The sequence below is a fragment of the Solanum lycopersicum genome, chromosome 2, assembly GCF_036512215.1.
Source record: "Solanum lycopersicum chromosome 2, SLM_r2.1".
In the NCBI taxonomy this organism is placed as follows: Eukaryota; Viridiplantae; Streptophyta; class Magnoliopsida; order Solanales; family Solanaceae; genus Solanum; species Solanum lycopersicum.
Window position 1 is genome coordinate 54,239,696 of NC_090801.1, and position 25,798 is coordinate 54,265,493.

Below are 25,798 nucleotides of genomic sequence, written 5' to 3' on the forward strand. Positions count from 1 at the left end.
TTTTGTCATTTGTCTATTTGGTATAAAATGTATTTTTTATTCTAATTTTAGGGGTTGCAGAAAGAAAAAAAGAGAGTGATTGCAAATAGTTAATTGACATCTTACCGTATGTTGTTTATGATTATAGTATGAAAATGCAATTGAATCATAATCAAACTAATTTAAAGAATTGATATGAAAATGCAATTGAATCATGTTATTTAATTTGATTTTTTTTTAAAAAATATAGTGATAATTCAAATTAAATCAAGATTTTATTAGCAAGCTTGGGGTTATTTTTTTTATTGTAAAAATTTGATGTTTTGATCTTGTTGTATAATCATTTTAGTATTACTTAACTGAATTGCTTTATTTGTGTATAACAACTCTAATATTACTTAATTGAATTTAGAAAATAATAGCTTTTTTCATATTGTTCATGTATAATGCGCCTGTAACTATCGATATATTTATGCTCTAAAGTCTAAACAAAACTTATACTTCCAAGCCAAAAACAAGAAATAAAAACGTACCAACCTTACGAGAACCAAATCAATTATTATTTTTTTATTTTTTTTATTTGATTTGATTATGATTTTAATCCATAACTGTGTCAAACGAACCATGAACAACCCTACTTAACAATAAGATGAAATTTATTAGTCAACCAAATGAATTTATTATGTTTCTCAACATCTATTGTTAGTTAGCATAAACAACTTTTTAAAAAAAATAAAAATTCAAATTACTAATCGTTTGGGATAGTCTATTGGAAAAAACAATTCATTTATTAATTTTGATTCTTTGTGTATTACTAGTACCTTGTTTGGTACACTTTTTCAGCTTATGTATAACTAATATTTGCATTTCTATTACATTAAGACTGTATTGACGTATGACTCGTTTGTTAGAGTTAATTAGGATTCTTAGGGTAGAGTGTATTAGCAAAAATAATGCATGTATTTGCCCTGTATTAATAGTACCTTGTTTGATATACTTTTATTGTGTTTCAAATAGCATATTACTAACACTATAAATTTCTAGATATTAGCATGAGTATTTAGTATATACATTAACATGATTAAAAATTCAATTACCCCTTAAATTCCTTCTATTTCTAATAGAAGAAATCAAACGATACATACGAAATACTCTATGTATAGCTAATACAAACATAACCAAATTATATGAATCTCTATGCATTTACTACATGCATTAGCATAACTAAAAATATAATTATTCCTCAAATATTAGTACACATTATTAATATATTATATTTTATATTATTTTTAATACATTCTATCAAATGATCCCGGTAAAAAAAACGAATCTTTTTTGTTATCCTTTTGTAGTATCTTTATATCTTTAGAAAAAGGTGATCATTTATAGGAGGATCTTTTCTCCTAACAACACAACGTGTCCCCTTGATACGCACGTGAAAATCCATTACCGTGAAGACTTCAAATTCAATGTAACAAAATTGAATTAAAAGGAAAACAGACTGATATATCAATTTTATTATTTAGAGTTAGATATTCGATAAAAAAGTGATGTTTATATATATTTTTATTATATAAATGATGTATTTATAGTTTTATTGTCATAAAGAGAGTTCACATCTATCGTCTATATAAGAAGATACATTTGATCTTTTAAAAAAAATTCAAAAGATATTTTAATCATCATGGATAAATTATTTTTGAATTTTTTTGATCATTATTATTTGAATTCCTAATATTTCTTCTTTCATTTCTTAGTGTAAAAAAGTTTAAAAAAATTTTCGGCTATTTTATAATTAAAATTTTGTATTTGTAAAAGAATTTGATGCATGTATAATAAAATTTACAAATATATTAGCGAAATATAAATAAATTTAATCATCATAATAATAAATTTTAAATTAATCATTAACACAAAAAAGTAAAAAGTAATGTTTGAGGAGGATCAAAATGTACCCATATAAATTATATATTTTTTCTTTAAAAAGCAATTAAATTGCAAGTCACTTGTGTAATAATACTAATATATATATATATATATATATATATATATATATATATATATCTTTTCTAACGAGAACTATCAATTCTGATTAACAAAATTATGGTGTATATCAGACTCTTTTCCTTATAATTAATTCTTCAAAATTAAATTTAAAATAAATAATTCTAAGAAATTTAAACAAAGATTATGAAATTTGAACTTGTATTTTCATTCTTAAACATGTTTAGTTAAATTTATCGAATATATTATTATTATTTTACGAACTCCACTTCAATAATAAAATTAGTAATTAAAATTTTTTACAGAATATATTATTAATCTCTCCGTTTCACAAAGAGTGATCTAGTTTAATTTGACACGAAGTTTAAAAAAATAAAGAAGATTTTGATTATGTAATTTTAAATTAAAGTTATGTCAAATATATATATGACCTTAAACATGTCACGTAAAAAATTGTTATAAAAAAAATTTATTTTTTAAAAAAGACTAAAAAAATTATTTTTTTAAAAACGAAAAGAGTATTATTTTAGTGGCTCCGCCCTCATATAATAGACTAGCATGAAAATGGAATAGAGCAAGGAAGGGAGACACTTGTCCTAATTTGGATGATATAATGGACCATATAATATAAAAAAAAAAAATAAAGATGAAGAATCGTTTTTCTAGAAAGCTTTGGTTGAACCTATATTCGAGGATGTACGATCCACTCCACTTGCTTCCACGTTACATGTGGTCCAAAAATATTCCAACAAAAGACCAATCCACTATTTATGATGTTTACCTTAATTTAGTAAATTTTGTCTACATTTTAAATATGTATAGATATATAACTAAACGTCGTTCATGGTTATAGTTAACAATTAAATTGAATCGTAAAATTTGAATTAAATCAATTAAAAAAATTGATATTCCATTTAATTTAAGTTTTTAAATAGTAAAAACGACTACTATTTTGTTTGATTTTGATTTTACTAAAAAATAATCAAATCGAATCATTAGATATATAAAGTTTTATAATAATTTATATATTATTCATAAACAAATTAAAAATATTTTGTTAAATATTAATTAATCTAAGTTTTTAACTTTACTATTTTCCCAAGCTCAACACTTTAGCCAAGTATAACAATCTTAAATCCAAGCCCATCAAAATCTATTTTAGTCTTTACCTACCGTACTTCACATAAAATAGTCACACTTTCTCTTAAATGAAACACTTTGTTCATATAGCGATAACTCTAATATTGTTTAATTGCTTCACTAAGCTGACTAGCTTTTCGTAGATTGTTCATGTACTTGGTGTTTGTGTTCATCGAATACATACGTCCTCAAAAAAATTATTACTTTCAAACCGAATAAACCATAAAAACTGAACCAAACCAACAATAATCAAATCGATGATTACTTTTTTATTTGATTTTAAAAATTTAAAAAACGACTAAATTAATTTAATTTTAATTTTAATTCGCTCAAATCAAACCACAAACACCCCTATATATAACGAAAAAGAGTTACACGAATAATATGCACTCCTCAATTCTAATTTGCTAGTTGGGGTAAGAAATCAAAAAGGGGTGGAGCTCCCGGAAGGGGTAATAGATATATTTTACTACCATATAGAAAACTTTAAAAACAAGTACTTCTTCTATTCTTTATTTTGACGTATCTTTCATAAGGTATTTATGTAATAATAGTTTTTAATTTAAATTTATTTATCTTATTTTCTTTTGATTTTGTATATTTGAAATTGAAAGTAAAAAATATTATAAAAATAGGATATATTATTATCTTCGTCAAATAAAAGTAAAAAAATAAATTTTGAAAATCATCCATTCAAATAACAAATGACCATGCCAAAAGTTAGAATAATAATGAGAAGTTGTAGGTGGGTGCGCGTGTGTGGTGGTGGCGCCGGGGGTTTAACCGGGCGAATTCAATCTTATGTATATGTTGGGCGAAAATACATGAACTTTCGAAAAGCTCCGAATCAAGATATTCTTTTTGAAAGATTTTATCATTAAAATAGAAAAAAGATTTCATCTTAAACATATTTAGTACGAGTACATATTCAGTTTATATTATATTTTGCATATTTTATTTTTAATCTAATGAATCGAACAGTTAGCACTAAAAATATCATGACTAAATAATACATTAAATTATGTTATCCCTATAATTAGAATCTCGTCTAATCATAATATATAACGATTCATAAAAGTTTTAATTTATATGCACTATATGTACAATTTTATATCACCCAAAAAATATTTACAGAATTTTTTTAAAAAAATATTTATAATAAACCAACTATATAAAATATCTCTCAGTGAATATTTTGTCATAAGACAAAAGAAAAGGACAACACAAACGAAGGATCTAGAAATCCTAGTGTTCATTATTAGATTATTTTCCACAATCAAATACCTAACCACGGCATTTAGCTGTCATCAATTAATTAATTGACTAGACTTACAATCTAAACATCCTCAATTCTGACATGTTTCGTCTCCTTATTGCCTACTAATCATTATATTATATTGGATGTATCTAGTATAGTTTTTTCGAATTTTATCACGTTTGATTTGTCAAAATAATTATTATCTTTTAAAAAAAAATTCCATAAATATGTACAGTAACCACATTCTCTCTCCGTCTAACAAAATAGTTGTTCACTATATTATTTTGGAATATTCAACTACACCGTCTACTATGTAAAATCAATGGATAATTTTGCACTCAATTCATAATTTACCCTTATCACTACTTACAATCATTTCTTTATTACATTTTTCAAGACATTATATTTATATAATAAAATTATATTTTTATATATATAATTTCTTAAAGAGTGTCCCGTGTCAATAGTGAACAATTATTGTTGAACAGAAGAAATAATACCCTACATTCACAGGTGAAATTTAAAAAGGGTGATCTATACACCTACCACTTTATTCCTATTTTGTGAAGATAGCCCTAACCGCTTTTATGTTCAGATAATTTTGAGTACTTAATATTAATGATTTGGGATTACATCAGTATCAACTTCAAACCTACTCCACTTACTGCAAGTTTTAAATGGGATCTCATTTAAAGTTGCATGAGTACATGTTATTCCAGACCTCAAAATCCAGAGCAATAAACAGGCATTACCAGAGTATGCCGCTTGAAGTAGTGCAAGAGACGATAAGAAAATTCATTTGAATCCAAGCTGCAATGCACCTTCTTTATATTTTTTCACCCAAATTGGAGTTTATATATCCACAGTAAAGTCCATCTGTCTGCGTTCTGTCACTGTTATTGAAGATCATCCCTAGCTTTGAGTCCATCCATTCATGTAATTTCATCTCCAATAAGTATAGTGTCCAACATACAATATCGAATTATGAACATGTTCATAGTGCATAATAGCATATACTCGGACTAGAGAATCAGACTGATTACGGTACATCAAAACTGTTATTTACAAAGAATGATTAACATCACATAGATTGGCCAACACAATGATGCACTTGGAATAACAATTTTCTCTTTATACACTTAAATGCACCAGGATCCATGTGAACTGAAAAGGGGGAAAGGGGGGCAAAAAAACAAAGACGCTAATACACAGTTGGGGGATCAAGGAGAATGACAATGAAGAGAAGAACACATTGGTCTTTGATGGATCTTACAGAAACGCCACCATATTGTACAGAGCAAACGTACATATCCTTTCCATTTGGTTCACTTGATTTAAACTACCCTATCTATAAGTTCCATCTGAAAACACACACAAGCAAATCACACATTAAGCATAGTCCCAAACTGCCAATATTTTCACCACTTGCTAAAAAATTAAAATTCAAGGCAAAATCATCAGCACAGTAACACCAAATAATTTCTAGTACCAACAGTCATTCCAGACATTATAGATAGATAATATCAACTCCACTGACCTTATTGAGCAGTCTAGTTGGCACTTGGCCCAGTATGATTACACTTGAGAAAGATGCTCAATCTACCCACAGCTTTTAAATGAAGATTCATCCAAAATCTCTGTAATTAAGTGTCTTTTCAGAAAATAATACTCCATAATAGAGGTAGAAATAGTGTAAGGGGAAAGTTCAGGTGGGGGCAGGGGGTGATAGAAGAGAGAGACCTATCATTTCAGTGTTGGAGCAAAAGGAGCCGGACACGGAGATACAGAGTGATCAGGTAATTGATTAATGAAGTTCACCGTAGTTTCCAGGCAAGCATTTAGAATTTTCTTTTCCAACCTGACAAGCTGTGTGGCAACTCGTCTTTTTGGATCCAGATCAGCGTCAGCCAACTATGAGAAGTAAACTGATATTAGATTCATGCTGACGAGCTTAGATCAAAGTTCAACTTCTAAAAGCTTTAGGAGATTACCGAAGTTTCATCTTCACTTAGAGTGGTCGGATAACCAGCCAGTCTTGCCTTAAAATAGTCACTTAGCTGGTCAAGAACTGCTCTTTCCACACAAGGACTCATCTGCATCGAAAAAAAACAGATGTAAGAGTTACACCTTATGTTAAGATGTAACAGGATAACAGCCACATTAAAGTGGTTTGAGACTTAAAGGGAATAGTTGAGACGATTAGAATATTTTTCCTTCTGCTTTTATACTTGTTTTACCCAGAGTATGGTCTTCTGCAATTACTTGCCAGACACCATCAAATAAATTTTTTGTACAACTGGAGAGAAGATAAGAATAAAATAGGACACCAAGATTCTCTAAGTAGCCAAACTCCTGATTTGAAAAGAACCAAGTGCTACATGCTACATGAAATGACACACTACTGAATTACATCAACCACTAGACGAAATGTAAAAGAAATCTGCACTTGGCGGGAAATAATAAAGGATTATCAATTGCCATGTGAAAGCAGACGGTAGTATGCATCCTTTTTATGATTTCAATCTGTTCAAATTGAAATTAAATTGCCTGGATTACTGCTAAATATATCACACGCCATTATAAAGGCGTGGGTGCCTATATTTTCAACAAGAGAAGAAAGTAGTCTACAAGAATCTCCCTTTTTCTTAAGTCCATGCAATTTCAACTTTATATAACCATGATCAAGAAGTTTACAGCAGCCAGAAGATTTTACCGGACATATTGGACCTTGAGATGATAAGACAGTTTCCATTTCCGAAGGATCTGAAACATATCCCAATCTCAAATAGGGAAGCATCTCCAACACAGCCTCTCTTTCTTTTCCCACACATACCTGTTGTAGTATAAGAGCGTTCATAACTCTTCAAATTAAAAACAAAGCACTGACGAAATTCCTCAAAACTAATTCTACCTGGAAAGCTTGCACTGATAGTTTACCATTCCTTTGAGCAGCCAGTCTCTTGTCTTGGTATTGAGGATCCTCTGTATTTAATGCTGCCTGAATTTAATTGAAGGCAATTATTCCAAACTGAAGAACTAATGCAATTGTGTGAAGATTGGTTTAAATATTACCTCCACCATTAGACGGTCGTGTGAATTTTCTTCATCAACAAACCCATAGTTAATGAGTAATTTTGAATTAGGTTGTGGTCCACACCTGCAAAAATGCAGTAACATATTGCTATAGATCTCCTGAAAAACAGCAGGCATAGGACAATAGATTTGGTTATGTCTAAATCAAAGTCCATCTACCCATCCAATTTTGTAATTCTTTTTCGATAAGGTAAGCAAACCACCCATCCAAAGTTTTAACTAGTTGCTAGTCTCTGATAAGGTGAAAATTCCAAAAAAAGAAAGAGTATAGAATTATTTTTTTATATTTCCACAAAACCGGAGTGCAATCCAACATTTGAAACACAACCATATAGTAAGTGAAGTGTTCTGAGTTGAAGAAAAATTTCAATACTAACAAAACATGTAGATGGCAGATTACATACCACACGACAATTGGATCTCCTGCGCTATAAGAGCGATCAACGACCAGTTGCACTGCACCATCAACTGCAGCTAGCATTGCTTTGCAGTTGCTACAATAGGATAATAATGGTGGCCCCAATGGGACTAGTGCAAACCTCCGCGCAAGACTAACTTTCTGGTGTTGATAAGGGCATCAATTGGCTAAGTCATTCTTACACATAGAAATATAAACAAAATGCCATTATCAGGGTGACGAACCTGCAAATGTACAACACATGATTGTACCGCAACAAAAGCTTGCTTGAAGATCTCAAAAGGAAATGCTTCAGTGGGTATTTCATATGGGTATTGCTGCACAAGAAAGAATGTTGCTAACATCAGAATCAATCAGATAATTGGCCAAGATGAGTGCAATGAGGCACCAACGAAAAAATTCAGAACAGAACAAATTAGAAACCTGAAACAGCGATCCAGCCATAAACCAGACTGTATCAAGCTCATTGTACTCTCTCTTGATCCCTTCAGCCCTCTCCAGAACATCGGCCTAAATTTTCAACAAAATTAGTAATGAAGATAGTTCTGATATCTATCAACAGATGGAAACTTAAAATACCTTAGTTGGACTCCCCGTCAGATAATCAAGTTCAGCATCTGACCACAGAAGAGGGGATTCCACAGCTAGCTGACCCCTTGCCCGCTGGCGATCAAGTTCTCTTATATAAGGGTACCAAAACGATTTCTTTCCTTGTTTCTTCTCATACATGAGATAAAGCGCTAAGCAGGCTAGTTCAGACAATTTGTTTGTTGTCAAGAGTTCCGCTGTGAAACAAACTTTTCTAATCAACTTTTTATTTTGCCAGCACGAAGACAACTATACATCTTCTATTGAAACACCCATAATTTCCAACAAAGCATCATTGGCCACATTACTTGCATAAAGTGATTAAAATTAGACTCTTCAATTGCTTCTATGAATTGCACAATCAGGGTGGAAGTATTCCTCTCTCTAACTAAAGGGAGTCAGCAATCCACACAGCTTTCAGTTTACTAACTGTCCCAAAAAGAATGATGTTGAGGAGTACGGGAGTCAGTGCATCTACTTTTATGCGGATTTAGACATTGATACGTGATTTATTTTCTAAAATAAAATTGACAAGCAAGATAACAATTAATTCACAGTTATCAAATGGATAGTGTACTTGCAAAAACCAAGACAGCACATTACCAATGGTCTCATTTCCCAGAACTCTCTCAAGCGTTACCACCAAAGAATCCGGAACAGCAAAAGCAATATCACCAGCCTGCAAAAGTACAAGTTGACCTCACCTTATCAACAACAACAAAAAAAACACAAGTTGACCCAAAACCAAGAAAAAACCATTAACCGGATACGAAATGGACCTGAAGATCCTCACTGGCAGCAACGTAGTGAATAGGCAGATGTTTCGCATCATGCGAAGGCCTATCCTTAATAACAACTTTACAAGGAGGCAATCCATTTTCGTGCATCCATGATTTCAAGTCCCCATACTCACCCTCTTTCTTACTAGCAACTTCAAGAGATTTACTCCCTTCCTTAACCGGACCATTATCAACAAGTGTATCTGAGCTGGAAGCAGAACACATCTTCCACAAACGACGAGCATTTGCATATTTGGGGGAAATAGAAACCCTAGAAAACAGTGCGAGTGGACGATGAGTGAAAGAAGGAAACGGAGCTGAAATGCATTTAGCCATTGATGAATAAACCAAGTCCATGAGTAGAAGAAAGGAAGAGAAATTAGGGTTAGGAAAATTGAAAATCGAAATTGATGAAGAATTTTAGGGTTTTATTGTTTATGAAATGGTGAAGATGAGAGCTATCACTGTCGAGCTTCTTTAGCCTCTATTAGGTAGAGTTGCAGATATTTTTTTTTTTATGGCGGATGGATTTGTTGATTAACAAACTTTTTTGTTGGAGGGAAACGTGGATAATCTAGAATTCCGGATTAGTTATATAATATAATTAAATTTAAATAAGTATTTTATTTAGTGATTTGTTAGGTGTAATTCAGTTATTCATTTTGAAAATTATATGAAATGACAAACATTCATAACTAATTATATATTAGGGGTATAGTTAATTTATTTACATTATATAATTATAGTTTATTTTGTTTTGCTATAATTAATGGAGGTCCACAACCTATTATGTAACCAATTGTATAAAAACCTTATTTTTTAATTTTGTATATAATTATACACAATCTAATTTTCTCTCTCCTTTCCTCAATTCTAACGTCTTCTCCTACATTTAATACTCTAATATCAGATTTGAATTTCGAATTTTTGTCCAAAATTTCAGTAATCCCTCCTGAAGTTGAAGTCTCCTCCCTAAGTTGAAGTCAATTTCGTAAGTTATCCTTAATTTTAGTTGTTTACCTTTTTTTCTAACTTATCTAAAAATTGTATATGTGTTCTGTTTTTTTTTTCCATATATTTTGATGAAATAATCGTTTTTTTGTTCTTGGTAGATCTAAAATTCGTCAAACAATGAATGAATCGTCTACATCTTTGAGGATTACCAGAGGTAGTCCTTTGCATGTCAATGTTGTTGACATTTTACCATCCTTTTCAATGGGGCTAACTCAAGAATTTGGGGTTAATGTAGGGTCTTTGGGAAAATCAAAACAACTTATACAAAAACAAACCATGGAAGAGCTGAGATCAAAGAAAAAAAAATGACCCACAGTTCAACAGGTTATTAAAAATGCCAAAGATAGAGGCATTAAAAATTGTACAAGGTACAAGAAAGAGGAAAGCTGTACTATTTGAATCAGATGAAACTGATTGTGAAGTCGGATCTGCAGAACTTCATAATCATGAGATAGTGTCTTAAAACACAAACTTAGATACAATTTTTTTGTTAATTAGTTGTCAATATACAAAAACCATTAAATTAAGTATTGTATATAGTATATTCCATGTGAGTAATTGCATATAGTATATTGCATGTTTATGTTATTTTTGGTTTTTGTATATATATACAAAATAGTAATTGGACTTAGTTATACAGATGGAAAATTTGAATATATGATTAGAATTTGTATATTCTATTAGTTATATACAAATTTTTGAAGTTAGTATATATTAAGTTTACATACATATACAAAAATTGATATGTACATGTCTGTTTTAATAGCTAGTAGTAGGGATTGTATATAGATGGAGAAATATCATTTGTGATTATAATTTTGTATATTGTAGTAGTTATATATAAATTATCGAATATAATGTATTGAATATGCATATACAATTAATAAAAACATTGAATAAGTGTTAGTATATACTATATACAATTAAAAACCTGAATAACATATTTCTCTTGTTATACAAATTCGTAAAATGCATTTTTGTACATGTATATATTTATTCAATAAGATTGTATATGTATATTTATTGCAATCTAATTGGATGTGCATATACAATAAAAGACATTGAATACGTGCTGGTATATACTATATACAAAAAAGGTAAATTCATATATATAAACAGAAAATAATCTGTGAATGACTTTTTATTTTTATTTTTTTTGTATATATAGGTAGGTATGTATATACACAAATTAATTTGTACACGACTTATTATAAACAGATTTTTTTTTAAATTTGAACGTATGGCTTGAAAATAGGGACGTTTCCCTAAAATTGTGGCATTATCTTGATTTATTGTTACCATATTTAATGCTTCAGTTACAAACAACTTTTTAAAATAAAATTGTATAAATAATAATAAAAAAATTTATATACAAAATTAAAGACACCTTTAATAACTTAACTATACCCATATTATGTAATTAGGTAAACTATACCCATATAATGTTATTTAATCTAATAAGTTTGCCATATATGAAATTTTCCCTTTATTATTTCGTATAAAATTATATATAAATAATCACCGGGTAAATTATAGAAATCATATAATTTTAAGATAAAATTATAATTCTTTTTTTTAAAGTTTATGAATATAAAAATTCTTCAAAACGGATACAATAACATAAGCGATTATATATTAATCTAATGCGCGAGGTATATTAATCGTTAAGTAGAATACATTACATTTTGTATATTATACACTAATTTGATACGCGAGATACACTAATCTGATGCATAAGATACACTAATTTGATGCGCGAGATACACTTTATACACAATACAGTAATATGATGCGCGAGATACACTAATATAATGCGCGAAAATGAGGAATTTCAAAAATTTATAAAACTTATAGGGAAATAATGGTAATAAGTAAACTAAAAGGTTAGATTTCCGTAATTTATCCATTATCTTATACATAATACTAACTAAATATCAAATATAATATTATTTATAGATAATCTAATATATATATATATATATATATATATAATATAATATAAAAAATGCAAAAGGCATTCAGTGTACTAAATTTTTGGTATGCACTAAATTTGAAAAAAAACAGGACAATGCATTAAATTTCTGCTACATGCGAATTTCAGAAGAATGATGGAAAATATTAAGTAATGAATTTTTGCATCTATTGCTTTAACATTTAAGTTTCCTCAAATTAAAGCACATAAAAAAATTGAGATATCGCAAATATCTTTTTAATATATAGTTGTTTTGGATCTAAAATTACCCTTACGATCCTCATAATTGATATTATTCTTTTACTCCTATTAATTTGAAGATCTTCAGTAGATTTTTTGAGTTCAATTAATTTTTGAAGTAATAATTTTGGAGGATAAACAAATCGAAGTAAATTATGTTAGACATGTATATGATCGACATTAAGTTTTAAGATATAAAGACTATATGTATCAATTTCTGACCTTCTTTCTAGTACCACCTGTTATACCAACTCAATTTTTCTTATAAAGTGACGTGTTCTAAGCTTGCTATTAGTAATTATAATGATTATTAGTCCGAAAGGGTTAATGGTCCCATAAACAAGCACTAATTTTAAAAATCAGCCAGATCAAACTTACGATATCCTTACTTTAAGTACCCCTTTACTTGATAAAAAAAATACAATTAATAAACATAATTCGATTAAGTTTCCTAAACCATAAAAAGGAAAATGGCCAACTAGTTAATCGAAATCATCGAATGCCTAATCTCATTTGCATTTTTCATTGAATCTAAACAAAAAGAAATTATGTAAAAAATAGACAAACTTGTACATTATAATGTTTATTTCTAGGTATACTCTTTACGTCACAAATATAAAACTAGTAGTTCATGGATGAGTACTAACATCTTACAAATTTTCAAAAAAAAGATGATTTAATTTATCTTTCAATTATCTTCCAATTTATTAAACATATTAAAAAATTTTAGTCTTTCACGAGACTTTCCAAGATATACAGAGACCAAATCAAATAGTTAACAAATGTAATTTCAAATTTAATATCGAAAATGATATCCTAATTCTGGTTACCAAACCGCTTTATGTATTTTAATTTCTTTGTAAGTTAGCTTTGTCTTTTGGGAAACAAATGAATTTGAAACTTTTGTATTAGATTCCAATTACAATTTGCAAATAGATAGCTACTATATATTATTATTATTATTATATGTAGAAATTGCAATAATTGAGTCAAACGACAAGCTTTAAACTATTGATATGTTGTTGTATCTTATATTATAAAAAATAGTAGGAACAAGATAAAAATAGTACAAGCATGGGGTGGCATTTGTTGGATTTTTTTTTTAAAAAAATAGCTGAGGTTTTAACCTAATTTTTGTTTTGGAAAAGATAATTAAATAAGCGCTATCATAAAAAATCTTTAATTTTTTTTTGAAGGAAAAAACTCTATAACTTTTAGTGTCATATCTTTCAAAATCATGTTGTGTATTGTTCAGTATCTAAAAGTCAATTGTACAAGTTTTTTTTTTCTTATAACATATGTTGATTAAAAAAATTATAAACATATTCTCTAAATAAAAAATTAAAGAATTAGAAAAAATATAAGTTTCATAGGTGACATACCCTCACATATATGTATCTTTATCTACACCACGTTATCCAATAACAGATTGGGGCAATATCCAACTATTTTCTCAATAATATTTTTCACTTGTGTATCAACAAAAAGAAAAGAAATCAACTAAAAGATTTAACCCACATCTTTTTTTTTTTAAAAAAAAAAATCCTTCTTAACGAACGTTAAATGCTTAGATTTAAAAAGATTATTTGAACTTACTAATAAAATATAATCATATCTAATAATAATCTCTAAAATTATGTCTAATTTTATTCATTGATTTTTCAATCATGCGTGGAGATCATATTTGAGTCTGATTAAATTTCAATCACGTATTGTAAAATCTATTTAAAAATCATACTTTTAATAGAACTTGTTATCTTCAAAATTTAAATTTAAAATCTCTGAAACAATTTCATCACTGCCAACAAATAATCATTAGAACATATTTGTGAGGAATCCCCAGGCATGTGAAACTCGAAAAGAGAGACAAACAGAAATCTAGTAAATTACAAGACTAGAGTCCAAATAACCAACTTATAATTTAAAAGGAAAATTTTGAATAATAATGGAAACTAATAATATTCTTTTCATTTTACTGAAAAAAGGGAACAATAATTAGTTGAGAATAAGTAGTGACTTTTTAAATTTAATTTTTAATTCACTAATAGTGACTTGTTTGGTCAAACTTTTTAAATCAGAAAAGTTTTTTTCTCCAAAAATGCCTATAAAAAGAAAAGCACAATGACAAATGACTTAACAAGTTTGGAATCACGACGTATTTGAATAATTGAAATTTTTCTACTTTTAATTAGAGTTTTTGAATATCAATTTTCAAAAATAAAATAATTATATGTTAAAACTATCACTCTCAAAAGTAATTTACACAATACATAAGATAAATTTAATCAAATAAATTAGTGTTTGAAACCATGGAAATGAACAAGGCATCCATGAAAGTTTAATCTCAAAAGAAGTGATGAAATTATGCATCACCCACTAATCATTATCCTTAAACTAAAAAAATATGAAGCTGATGATAAAGGCACCAATTATTAAGGGAGCTAATTAATTAATTTTTTTCTTTTTGGAAAAGCATTAACCTAATCAGCACGGAAAGTGAAAGTAGTTTACTTTCTTTTTTTTTTAAAAAAATAATTTTATTTATTTACATTATATTAAAAATAGATATTTATTTTATTTTTATAATTCAAAAACAATTTATTATTTTATATCTATTTTACTTCTATTATTAAATTATTAAATATTACAATTATTTTTAGTTCATCCCCCAATATAATATAATTAATAGGAATGTTATAATAAAATTGTCATTCTTACAAATATATTAAATTAAATATGAACTAGTAAATATGAATCAAGCAAATATTTAGCTTTGTTTCTAAATAAATATATATACTTAAAACCTAATTTAGTATTGGCAATTGACATTAGATTTTGAACTGCGTTGCTTTTTCTTTTGAGATGTAGATTTGAAATACTAAAGTATATAATACACCTTTTTCTTTCAATTTGCCTGCATTATTTACTAGCAGTTTTATTAATATTATTTACTGATATGTTAAAAGAAAAAAAGGAAAATGCACAAGTATTTTCGAATTATGATCTAAATCTCAAGACATATCTTAACTAAACTAAGTTCTATTACTATATTAATCTTTTTTTTTGGTAATTTTTTGCACCTCTATGACTTATGTGACATTCAAATATCTTCCACGCGTCTGAATTGCGTGCAGTTACGAAGTGTTCAACGTAAGAAAGACAAAATGGGCCAAAAATTACAAAAAAAAAATAAGTTCAAGGGATAAATAAGACCTCAATTTAATTAAAGTGTGTCTTTGAAATTTCGATCATAATTTAGAGAGATATTTATGCATTTCTCAAAAAAAACTTAAAAATTTGCATTTAACGACTCTATTTGGTTTGGGAAGAAGGGGAAAGTACAATTTTATACTATATTTAAATTCATCAAATTCAGAGCATCTATCAAAAATATCGTCTCTATTTAATAATAGAAACTATTAATAATAATAATAATACTTTAAATTCATGTACATCTCATTCTTCTAAACTTCATATATGAAACTCACTAGGTACATTATTATTGTTTTTGTTTGGAATGAAATTAGAAAATTGATTTGTTATTTAAACCTATTAGATTTATTTGTAGCAGCAAATCCAGCAGAGTACACGACATTTAAACCAACAACCCTTCTGATAATATAATATAATACTAGTACTATAGTAACAGTTCTCCGACCTAATTTTTTTTATTTCAAGCATGAAGTTTGTGTCTGTTCAATTATACATACCTAAAAGAATAATCAACTTTATAAGAAAATCACGATGTTTCAAGATTAAAGTTAATAGAAATTATTTGTAGATAGAAAGAAAATTATAATAATTAATCGTTTCAATATTTAAGAAGATACCTGCTTTTTTTTTTAATTAATTAAACACATCATATAATTTAGACTCGAAAGAATATATAATTGAGGCATAATACATTAAAATACATTTAAATTGGGATTGCAAGTACATTTAGATATCTCAATTTGCTTTCATATGTCTCATAATTATACAATGTGATGCTGATATAATACATAAAGATATATTTAAATATACATATTTAAATTGAATATTAATGTCAAATTTAAATCTTTATTTATATATTATGTTCGAAATATGATCGATGTGATATAAATTGAAATAAAATGGGTAATATCAATATTTTAAGATTTCTCTTAGCCATCAGACGACTTACTTCCAATTCTGCGCTAAACAAAATTTTTATATCATGTCTGAAGACAGATTGCTTCGCAATGAGACGGAGATCGATATTCGCTTCTACAAGACCAGATCAACTCTTTGTAGGAGTCTTCCTTTATCAAGGGGCACATAATAATATCTTGTAATCCTGTCTATAGCGAATCTCACGAAGAGTAAAGGTGGCCTGGGTCGAAATTAATGTTTTTTTATCCGCTATAACTTTTGACATAATAAATCGGGTTTGATGGCAATGCCAAGGCCAAAAACAAAGCTTGTAATTAAAACTGTCACATGGGGGTAAACTATGTTTTGAGGACTGTGTAAGTGAAAAATATTGATAAGAGCCCATCTTTCTTCTGCAAACTGCAAGAACCGAACCCCCAACGGGAAGGTCACCATTAATGGCGGAAACCTCATGAAACCCGCGACAGACTACTTATCTTCTTCTCATTCAATGCATGTAGCATTAAATTCTTTCTTCTGTCGGGTGTACTTTTATAGCAACCCAACTTCTCCATTTTTCTCCATTATATATACTCTACTCTACTCCACTTTTTTGCTTCTTTTAATTCCACCTCTTTAACCGTACAAGACCCACTTATTAGTGCTTCATTATAGAGTTCTCTGTTCTTTTTGTTTCTTTCTCTTGACCCCCAGAGTGGGTTTTTGTTCTATTTGTTTTCTCTTCTTCCAAAATATTTCTGCCACGAAAAAAGCAAAACATTCCTTCTTCAATGTGCAGTTTAGTTTGTTTCTTTGTTTTTTCTTGATGGGTCTTTGTCAAGATTTGCGTTTGGTTCAGAAAATTTAGTTTAATTTTCATCCAAAAATATTCTATCCATTTGGAGTTTTCCGCAGATTTAGGGGGAAAAAAATGCTTGAGGTCTGCAAAAATTGAACTGATTGGAAGCTTAAATTGCTCCCTTCAGCTTATTCATAAATTTCTGTAGATTTTTAAGAGGACTGTGTTAAATGGGGTGTCTAAAGATTTTTGTCATAGTTGTATTCATTTGGGCTTTATTGATCCCAAATACTCATCAATTAGGGTCCTATGAAACTCAAATTCTTCTTCAGTTACGGAGGCACTTGGAATATCCAGTGCAGTTGGATGTTTTGGAGAATTACGGTGGGGATTTTTGCAGTTTGGGTTCAACACTGAATATGAGCATTATTTGCGAGAATAACTCTGTTACTGAGCTCAAAATCAAGGGAGATAAGCTTGTAAAGGTCAATGAATTCCATGGAGTTGCAGTTCCAAACAATACCTTATCTGAACGTTTCTCCATTGATTCTTTTGTTACCACTTTGACAAGGTTAAGTAGTTTAAAAGTTCTCACTTTGGTTTCTTTGGGCATTTGGGGGCCTCTTCCTGTTAAAATTCATCGGTTGTCTTCTTTAGAAGTTCTGGATATGAGTTCAAATTTTCTTTTTGGTAAGATTCCATCTGAGATGTCTACAATGGTGAAGCTTCATACTTTGACATTTGATGGAAATTTTTTCAATGAGAGTGTCCCTGAGTGGTTGGATTTGTTACCTAATATCACTATTTTAAGCATGAAGAATAATAGGTTGAAGGGTAAATTTCCTCATTCAATTTCTAGAATCACAGGCCTTACTGATATTGTTCTGTCACATAATGCACTTTCTGGTGAATTACCTGATTTAAGTGCTTTGTCGAATTTGAATTTGTTGGATTTAAGAGAAAATCATTTGGATTCTGAACTGCCACTGTTGCCACAAGGATTGACCACTATTCTTCTTAGTAGTAATGCTTTCTCTGGTGAGGTCCCAGAAGAATTTGGAAAACTAAATCAACTACAACACCTTGATCTGTCAAATAATGCTCTTACCGGGACTCCGCCTGCTGATTTGTTCTCTTTGCCAAGTATTAGTTACTTGAATTTAGCGTTTAACGTTCTGAGTGGTTCACTTCCTGAACATCTCAACTGTGGGAGTGAACTTGGTTTTGTTGATATTTCTGATAATAGACTGCTTGGTATGCTTCCTTCTTGCTTGAATGCCAGTTCGGATAAGCGAATTGTAAAGGTTAGTGGAAACTGCTTGTTGGATATACAATATCAGCACTCTGAATCCTACTGCAAACAAGCTAGTTTGGCTAAGAAACGAACCACTGGAAAAGAGATAGCAATATTGGTAGGTGTTGTTGGGGGAACTGTTATACTTGTGGTGTTTTTGGCAGTTGTTATTCTCATCTTTTGTAGAAGACAACATGCACGTCACGATATGGATCGGTACATGTTCCCCAAAGTTGTGCAAGATAACGCACAGCCCAATATTTCTGCTGAGCTCCTGGCAAATGCTAGTAAGTTGTAGTTTGACTTCATTTTCAGTGTCAACTCTAAATTTTTTCCAGGATTTGATAAGAGTATCTTTAACTTATTTTACCTCAGGAATCATTTCTCAAACAGCAGCACTAGGATCACAAGGTGCCCCATCATATCGGGTGTTCTCCATGGAAGAGTTGGGGGAAGCGACAGAAATTTTTGATAAATCAGCATTACTCGGTGAAGGCTCCATTGGAAAAGTACTGCTCTGAAACTATTTATGACTCCCAAATAATTGTAGGAATAGGTCTTAGTGTATTGTTTCCTCGCATATATCCATTCAAATTTATTTTATATTTTGTCGGAAGAATTAAATTTGTTGCTTAGTTTTGTCCATATGATGCTATATTATTCCAGAGGTCTTGATCTTGGTTATTAATTGAAGTAAATCATATTAGTTTTGTAGGTAGGTTTCATTGAATAACTCATATCAAACGATTAAACAGATGCACAAGTCGTCAACATAAGCAGTTGATTAAACAGTTTTTTGCCTTTATGATTGATTGTATAGGTTCATGAATGCTATATGCATCTTGACTGTGCAATTTAATACCATATAATGGTGGTCACAGTTAGAAGTAATGTGCATTTTGATTTGGTATCTGCCGAACTTTGCAAATTAATATCAATAAATCCAGTGCGCTTGATTCACTTATTTAAAATGCATATGCAGTGAGTTGATATCTCTTCAAGCCTTCTGTCCAGGATTTTTTCTTTCTTGGGATCGAAGTTGGACAATTTAACTTAGCTTAACACCCTTCTATGTCATTCTTTCCATCTCAGATTTACAAGGGAAAATTAGAGAATGGAACCTATGTTGCTGTAAGGGAATTAACTGTTCATAGACGATGCACTAGTTGGAATTTCAAACTTCGAATGGATTTGCTGTCAAAGTTTCGCCATCCCCATTTAGTTAGCCTTCTGGGTCACTGCATTGATGATGGGGTGCAAGATGACTCAACAGTGCACAGACTTTTTCTGGTTTATGAATTTATTCCTTGTGGAAACTTCCGTGCTCGTCTTTCAGGTCAGTAGTGTAAATATTTTAGTGCCAACAATTGCACAGATATATACTTGATTGTGCTCGGCTGGTTGTGCTGGTCGCTAATTTTCAGACAACTGTTCAGTATATCAGTTTTAGTGCATCTGTCTTTTTTTGAATATTGTGCGGGGGAAGGGGGTTAAGTCATGAATTTGTTGCGTCTTTTGTTGTTTATTCGCTAGTAAGTACAAATACAGGGTATTGTTATCTTCTGAATAGTTTCTTTCCTTCTATATGTCTAAGCTTGCGATCTGAAATTTACAACAAAGTGAAAGACAATTACTGTAGTTTGATGAAGCAATCTGTGTTAGCATTTCATTGATTTGTCGAGATATACTTGATCGCATGTTCTTTGCATGGTCTGTTGGCTAACACTTGCACTGCGAAATGTTTTGACCATCTTTTTCTTTATGTTCATTTATTTATCACGATATGTCCAATGAACCATAGGGAATACATGTTCACCTTGTTAAGTCATCATTTTCACTTGCAGAAACTACTCCAGGAAAGGTCCTCAACTGGTCAGACAGGTTGGCGGTTCTGATTGGTGTTGCCAAGGCTGTGCACTTTCTCCACACGGGTGTAATCCCTCCTTCATTTGGCAATAGCTTGAAGACAGATAGTATATTGCTTGATGAGCATCAGATTGCAAAACTTAGTGATTATGGAATGTCAATCCTTACGGAAGAAAGTGAAAAAGTTGAGGTATGTTGAATGATATTCATATGATGAAGGGTAGGGGTAAGGTTTGCGTACACCCTAACCTCCCCCTACCGCTATTACACTGGGTTGTTGATGTTTTAGGTTAATATCTGATACTGATGATATCCCTTTTCAGGCAAAAGGAGATGGCCACAACACCTGGTATGTAAATCTTTCCCCAAATAGAGTCACACAGCAGTTTGTTTGCAACTTCTATTCCTAGACCAACTCTGATAGTTTTTCTGACTATGGCATCCTTTAGAGATGGATAAAAATGCTTGGCAATGACAGTTCAAGAATGTTGAGCAGAGACATATATTCTCAAAATATTAATATTTTGTGCATTTCTTCTCATGCAGGAACACCAGGAAGAAAGAGGACGATGTGTATAACTTTGGTTTCATATTATTGGAGTCGCTGGTTGGTCCTTTTTTAAGTGGAAAAGGAGAAACATTTTTGCTCAACGAAATGGTATGGAACTAATTTTGATTTTTGATATGCAACTCCTTTCTCATTGGCAGTAGCACAGAATGCTCTTCAGCATTGTTTCCACTGTGGATCACAAACTTTCGTCCCGTTTGTAGTTTTAAGGAGTTTTGAAATGAATATCTGTGACACATTTACTATGACTTGGAAGGTAAGCTGTAAAATCTTTTTTTTTTTCCAATGACAGACATCCTTCGGTAGCCAAGATGGTAGGCGTAAAATTGTGGATCCAGCTGTGCTAACCACTAGCTCCCAAGAGTCTCTGTCAATTGTTATATCAATCACCAACAAATGCATATCTCCTGAGTCACAGAGTCGCCCCTCGTTTGAGGATGTCCTCTGGAACCTACAATATGCAGCTCAAGTCCAGGCTACAGCCGATACAGATCAAAGATCTGATGCAACTTCATTGTCATGAGGTATTCAAGTAATTCAACTGCACCTCATAATCAATACTTTCTCATGCCGCTGTCTCAATTGGGTTCCGGCTGAATGCATGATGTTTGTGAAGCACAAGATGGTTGCAAACCTCAGCCTCATGTTCAATCTTCTAGTCCTCATTATCATTTTCTTTTGTATAAAAATGTAAATTTGTCGATTCTTTGGACTTTAGAATTTAGAAGTAGGTGATGTTGCAAAACAGAGACCTAGTCTTCATATGAATTTGTATTACCCTCCTTCCAAAAAGATAGACATGAAAGTGACAGAAAAGCTTAGTAGCTGTGCAACCTCAGACTAATAGCTGATCTCCATTGCCTTGGTACTTGCGTTGGTCCAGATATTAGAAAATCAAAGAGACTAGAGTCCCTCCAAATACTTATAAACCGAGTTGGGAACCAAAATAAGTCACAAAAATATAAAAGTAACCAATATAAGCCACTATTTTAGTAATTAACTAAAATAAGCTTAGTGAAAGAAAAAGTTTCACTATATCCAATAATTTAAACGTTTTTCGTTAGTTTCATAACGTTTATTTTTAATATATAACGGAACTTTTTCTTACACTTTATAAAGTGAAGTTTTTTCTTCCACTTTATAAAGTGGAACTTTTTATTCCATTTTATAAAGTGAAACTTTTTATTCCACTTTATAAAGTAGAACTTTTTATTACACTTTATAAGAAGAATATTTTTCACGTCTTGAAGAAGCTTTTTCAGTGTTGTCATATAAATTATATTGATTTGATATGTCATTAAAACGGAAAAAAATATTTCATTATGTATTTTTATTATTTTATTCTGAAAAATTTATTTAAGGACGTTTATACATAGTTGATAGCACCTACAACATAAAGTCTTCTATATTTGTTCATTTCAATCTAAAAAAAATATCTACACATAAAGTTAAAATTTCAATTTATTGAGATGGCGAAATTATACATGACAGAAATACCATCTATTTATAATTGTCCTCCCAAACACAATGCTAAATATCCAATAAATGTTCGATATCATAAATTTATTTCATCAATTTATAAAGAATGGGTATAAACAGTACGATTATAATTTGATTATAGCCGAAAAATACCCTACTTCATTTTTATCACAAGAACAAGTAAATTTTGAAGAGTGAATTATCTATAATGACGAATCGTTAACCGACTTTTTAAGGGTTCCAAATGACTATATAGATCAAATCAAGTTAATAATACTTGAAATCTATGTTAGGAAGGAGCCTAAGATTAGTCAACAATGTTCTCCTTTATCAGTCGATGTTTATCCCTAATTAGAAAATGACAATAACATTTATGGATTTTCAATAACTCAATCTACTGATTTTCCTAAAATGACTCATTATCAAAATACTCTTACGACATATATGATTTTGATTTAAACAAAACAATCAATGATAGTGATCAGTAATGCTCAATTATTATATTTCAATTATTGTTTGTTGATTTTGTCAATTATTTATTAATTTATATTATTTATTATTTGTTATAAATACATTGAATTAAGTGGATAGTCCATAAGGTTGGTACATGAACAACCATTCATATTCACTAGGTTACATGAACCTTTTTGGATAAGAATGTATCTATTTATTATGATACTTAATATGGTGACCTTTGGAGTGATTTCTCACTCTATAAATAGGGTTGTTCATTCACTATTGTAATAGATACAGATGAGACTTACATACACTTGAATAAGAAGAAAATTTCCCTTCTTCTATCTATCTCTCTTGTCTTCTTCTCTTTATGATTATATTCTTATGAGCTTGATTTTATAACACGTTATCAGCACGAGTCTCTAGCCAATTAAGATTGAGTTTTACTTTTTCTTTAACTCATGTTTTGGTTGATCTCGTTATGAAGATCAAAGTATTATATGCATAAAATCAGGTATGTATTTTCTAGAATATTTTTATGATTTAGAATAAAATAGTATTCAGTCACTAACAATTATCAGGAACCGAAGACATATACTACTATTGGTTGAATATGACATGCTATACAAAATTTCTTAAATAGAAAAAGGTATAAAATTTTAATAGCATGAATTTGAATGTTATTTTGATTGTTTTGAAAGACTCAAAGGATGAGTTATGTTGTACTTCGATTTATTATACCGTTGGTTAAGGGTAAGACGATAGATTCAAGTTTCATCGCACCAAAAGGGTAAGACATCAGGTTAAAGTCCGGATGCACCATAATGAAAAATATTTGAGGATAAGACGATAGATTCAAGTTCTATCGCACCAAAAGGGTAAGACATCAATTTGAGATTTGATGCACCGTGATTGGGTTCAAGTCCCAAAGAATTATGGCGTAAAACGCCTTATATGGATAAGACATTGAGTTTGAGTCAATGCACCATAATGATGATATAATGATGACTAGGCTTTGATGAAAAGTCTTGAAATTCGTTCTATTGAATTTGCTTCATTCCTTGAAAAGAATGTGGTAGCAACATGTAATAACTCTGAAATCCACATGTTAACTTGCTCCATTCAATCATATGAATGTGGTAGCAGTGAATGTTAGTCTGAAAGATGACAAATGATTAATAATATGAATAAGGGCGTGGAGGGACATAATTATAATAGTCATCATTGTGGTAATGATAAAAGGAAGAACACTATAAGTTCTTCAAATAGTCCTTCAAAATGTGAAGGCAATTTAAATAAATATGTGAACTTAAAGTTGAAGGGATAATTCAGTTGCATAATGTTGCAAATCAGTTGCCAGATGAATGCACTGACCCTATGATATAATTCAGCTGCGAATGCTTCAATGTGAAGTCCTTGAAGGACAGAGTCTATGATACGCCGAAAGCGTAATAGACCAATTGATTCCAAATATGAAATTCCTTAAAGAAGGAAGGAGCAAATGATCAATATGGTCATGATAATGAGGCAAGTGCTATAAAAGAGCACATTGACATAACACTTCATAAAATCTTGAAAAAGGTTCAGGTACCTGAAATAATAAAAAATGAAGAGATCTCGATAAGTTATGTCTTGTTGGAATCGATATCAAATAACCGTCGACGGTATCTTTGATATGAGGTAGCGCTCAATGATATAAATTGTGACGAGGATCTTGAATTCAAATCTGTCATATAGTGTGGACAGATAAATGGTTGGCCAAGTAAAATGCACAATTCAAGTATATTTTGTTTCACTTAGAAAAGTGACATTTTGGACTGGTAGTCCATAAATTAAGGTATAATGTCAGTGGGGTACAAATAAGTTATTATGCGATAGTATAACCGTAAGATATCAAATACGGTTTGTGCCTTGGGGCATAAAGGTTTATCGCAAAAATCCTGACATTATTGGAGATGTTTTCTCCTTTGGTGGATGCAATGAGGTTTGTTTTGATCTGGCAACATATGAAAAACTTGAATGCATGTAATGAAAAATTGTAATGAAGGTTATATGAAAATCCTTGAAACAATCCAGGTGTCTGAAGCATATAAAGGTTTGAAAGAAACTTATCCAATAAAGCTTCAATAATCCTTATATGGATTGAAACAGTCAAGGAAGAAAAAGGGTACAAAAGAATGACCCTAATTGTCCTTGTATTTTTATGAAAAGGTCTTGGTAAGACAAAATTTTGTCTTGACCTATAGATTGTTAATTTGACAAATAAAATATTTGTCTAACAGACAACAGTGCACATACACTGAAAAATTTTGATGCAATTTTATGTGGATATATCGCATTCATTGAGTACCCCAATGATTATGAGATCACTTGACATAAATGATGATTCAGTTTGATCTCAAAAGAAGGATAAGAGTTTCTTGGTGATGAAACTCTATCTTGGTGCAATCAGGGCACTAGTGCATCTTACTAACAATATTTGACTAGATATTTGTTTTGCAGTAAATTTACTGGCAAGATTCAGTTTCTCCCCGATAAAGGACATTGAAATGGTGTTGAACACATGATTGAATATCCTCAAAGGACCATAGTTATAGGCTTATTCTATTCCGAGGAATCCAAAACAAAATTGATTGGTTACGCAGATGCAGAATATTTATCTGATCCGCATAAAGTTCTATCTCAATCACGCTATGTGTTTGCATGTGGAGGCACAATAATATCCTGGGGATCAATGAAGC

At 30.3% G+C, this 25,798-nt stretch overlaps 2 protein-coding genes across 4 annotated transcripts; one reads left to right on the forward strand and one right to left on the reverse strand.

Annotated features, from left to right (window-relative positions):
- Nucleotides 1-4,964: 4,964 nt before the first annotated feature.
- Nucleotides 4,965-9,835, reverse strand: LOC101250184 (uncharacterized). 3 transcript variants are annotated; one of them, XM_010318760.4, is made up of 13 exons: nucleotides 9,260-9,830; nucleotides 9,084-9,159; nucleotides 8,472-8,677; nucleotides 8,316-8,402; nucleotides 8,117-8,209; nucleotides 7,879-8,033; nucleotides 7,454-7,538; nucleotides 7,293-7,379; nucleotides 7,095-7,214; nucleotides 6,373-6,474; nucleotides 6,122-6,292; nucleotides 5,919-6,018; nucleotides 4,965-5,297 (listed from the first exon to the last, which is right to left on the reverse strand). In XM_010318760.4, exons 1-11 carry the CDS (start codon nucleotides 9,614-9,616, stop codon nucleotides 6,125-6,127), a joined length of 1,536 nt encoding a protein of 511 aa, XP_010317062.1. In that variant the 5' UTR covers nucleotides 9,617-9,830; the 3' UTR covers nucleotides 4,965-5,297; nucleotides 5,919-6,018; nucleotides 6,122-6,124. The 3 variants fall into 3 exon arrangements, with proteins under 3 accessions (XP_010317062.1, XP_010317063.1, XP_010317061.1); XM_010318761.4 differs by having other exon boundaries at nucleotides 5,011-5,293; XM_010318759.4 differs by lacking the exon at nucleotides 4,965-5,297 and adding an exon at nucleotides 5,396-5,742 and having other exon boundaries at nucleotides 9,260-9,835.
- Nucleotides 9,836-16,898: 7,063 nt separating this feature from the next.
- On the forward strand, nucleotides 16,899-21,955 carry LOC101250476 (probable inactive leucine-rich repeat receptor-like protein kinase At3g03770). The gene is made up of 7 exons (XM_004233869.5): nucleotides 16,899-18,975; nucleotides 19,064-19,197; nucleotides 19,781-20,024; nucleotides 20,533-20,744; nucleotides 20,878-20,903; nucleotides 21,101-21,212; nucleotides 21,415-21,955. The coding sequence occupies exons 1-7, from the start codon at nucleotides 17,625-17,627 to the stop codon at nucleotides 21,643-21,645; spliced, it is 2,310 nt and encodes a 769-aa protein (XP_004233917.1). The 5' UTR covers nucleotides 16,899-17,624; the 3' UTR covers nucleotides 21,646-21,955.
- Nucleotides 21,956-25,798: the final 3,843 nt, after the last annotated feature.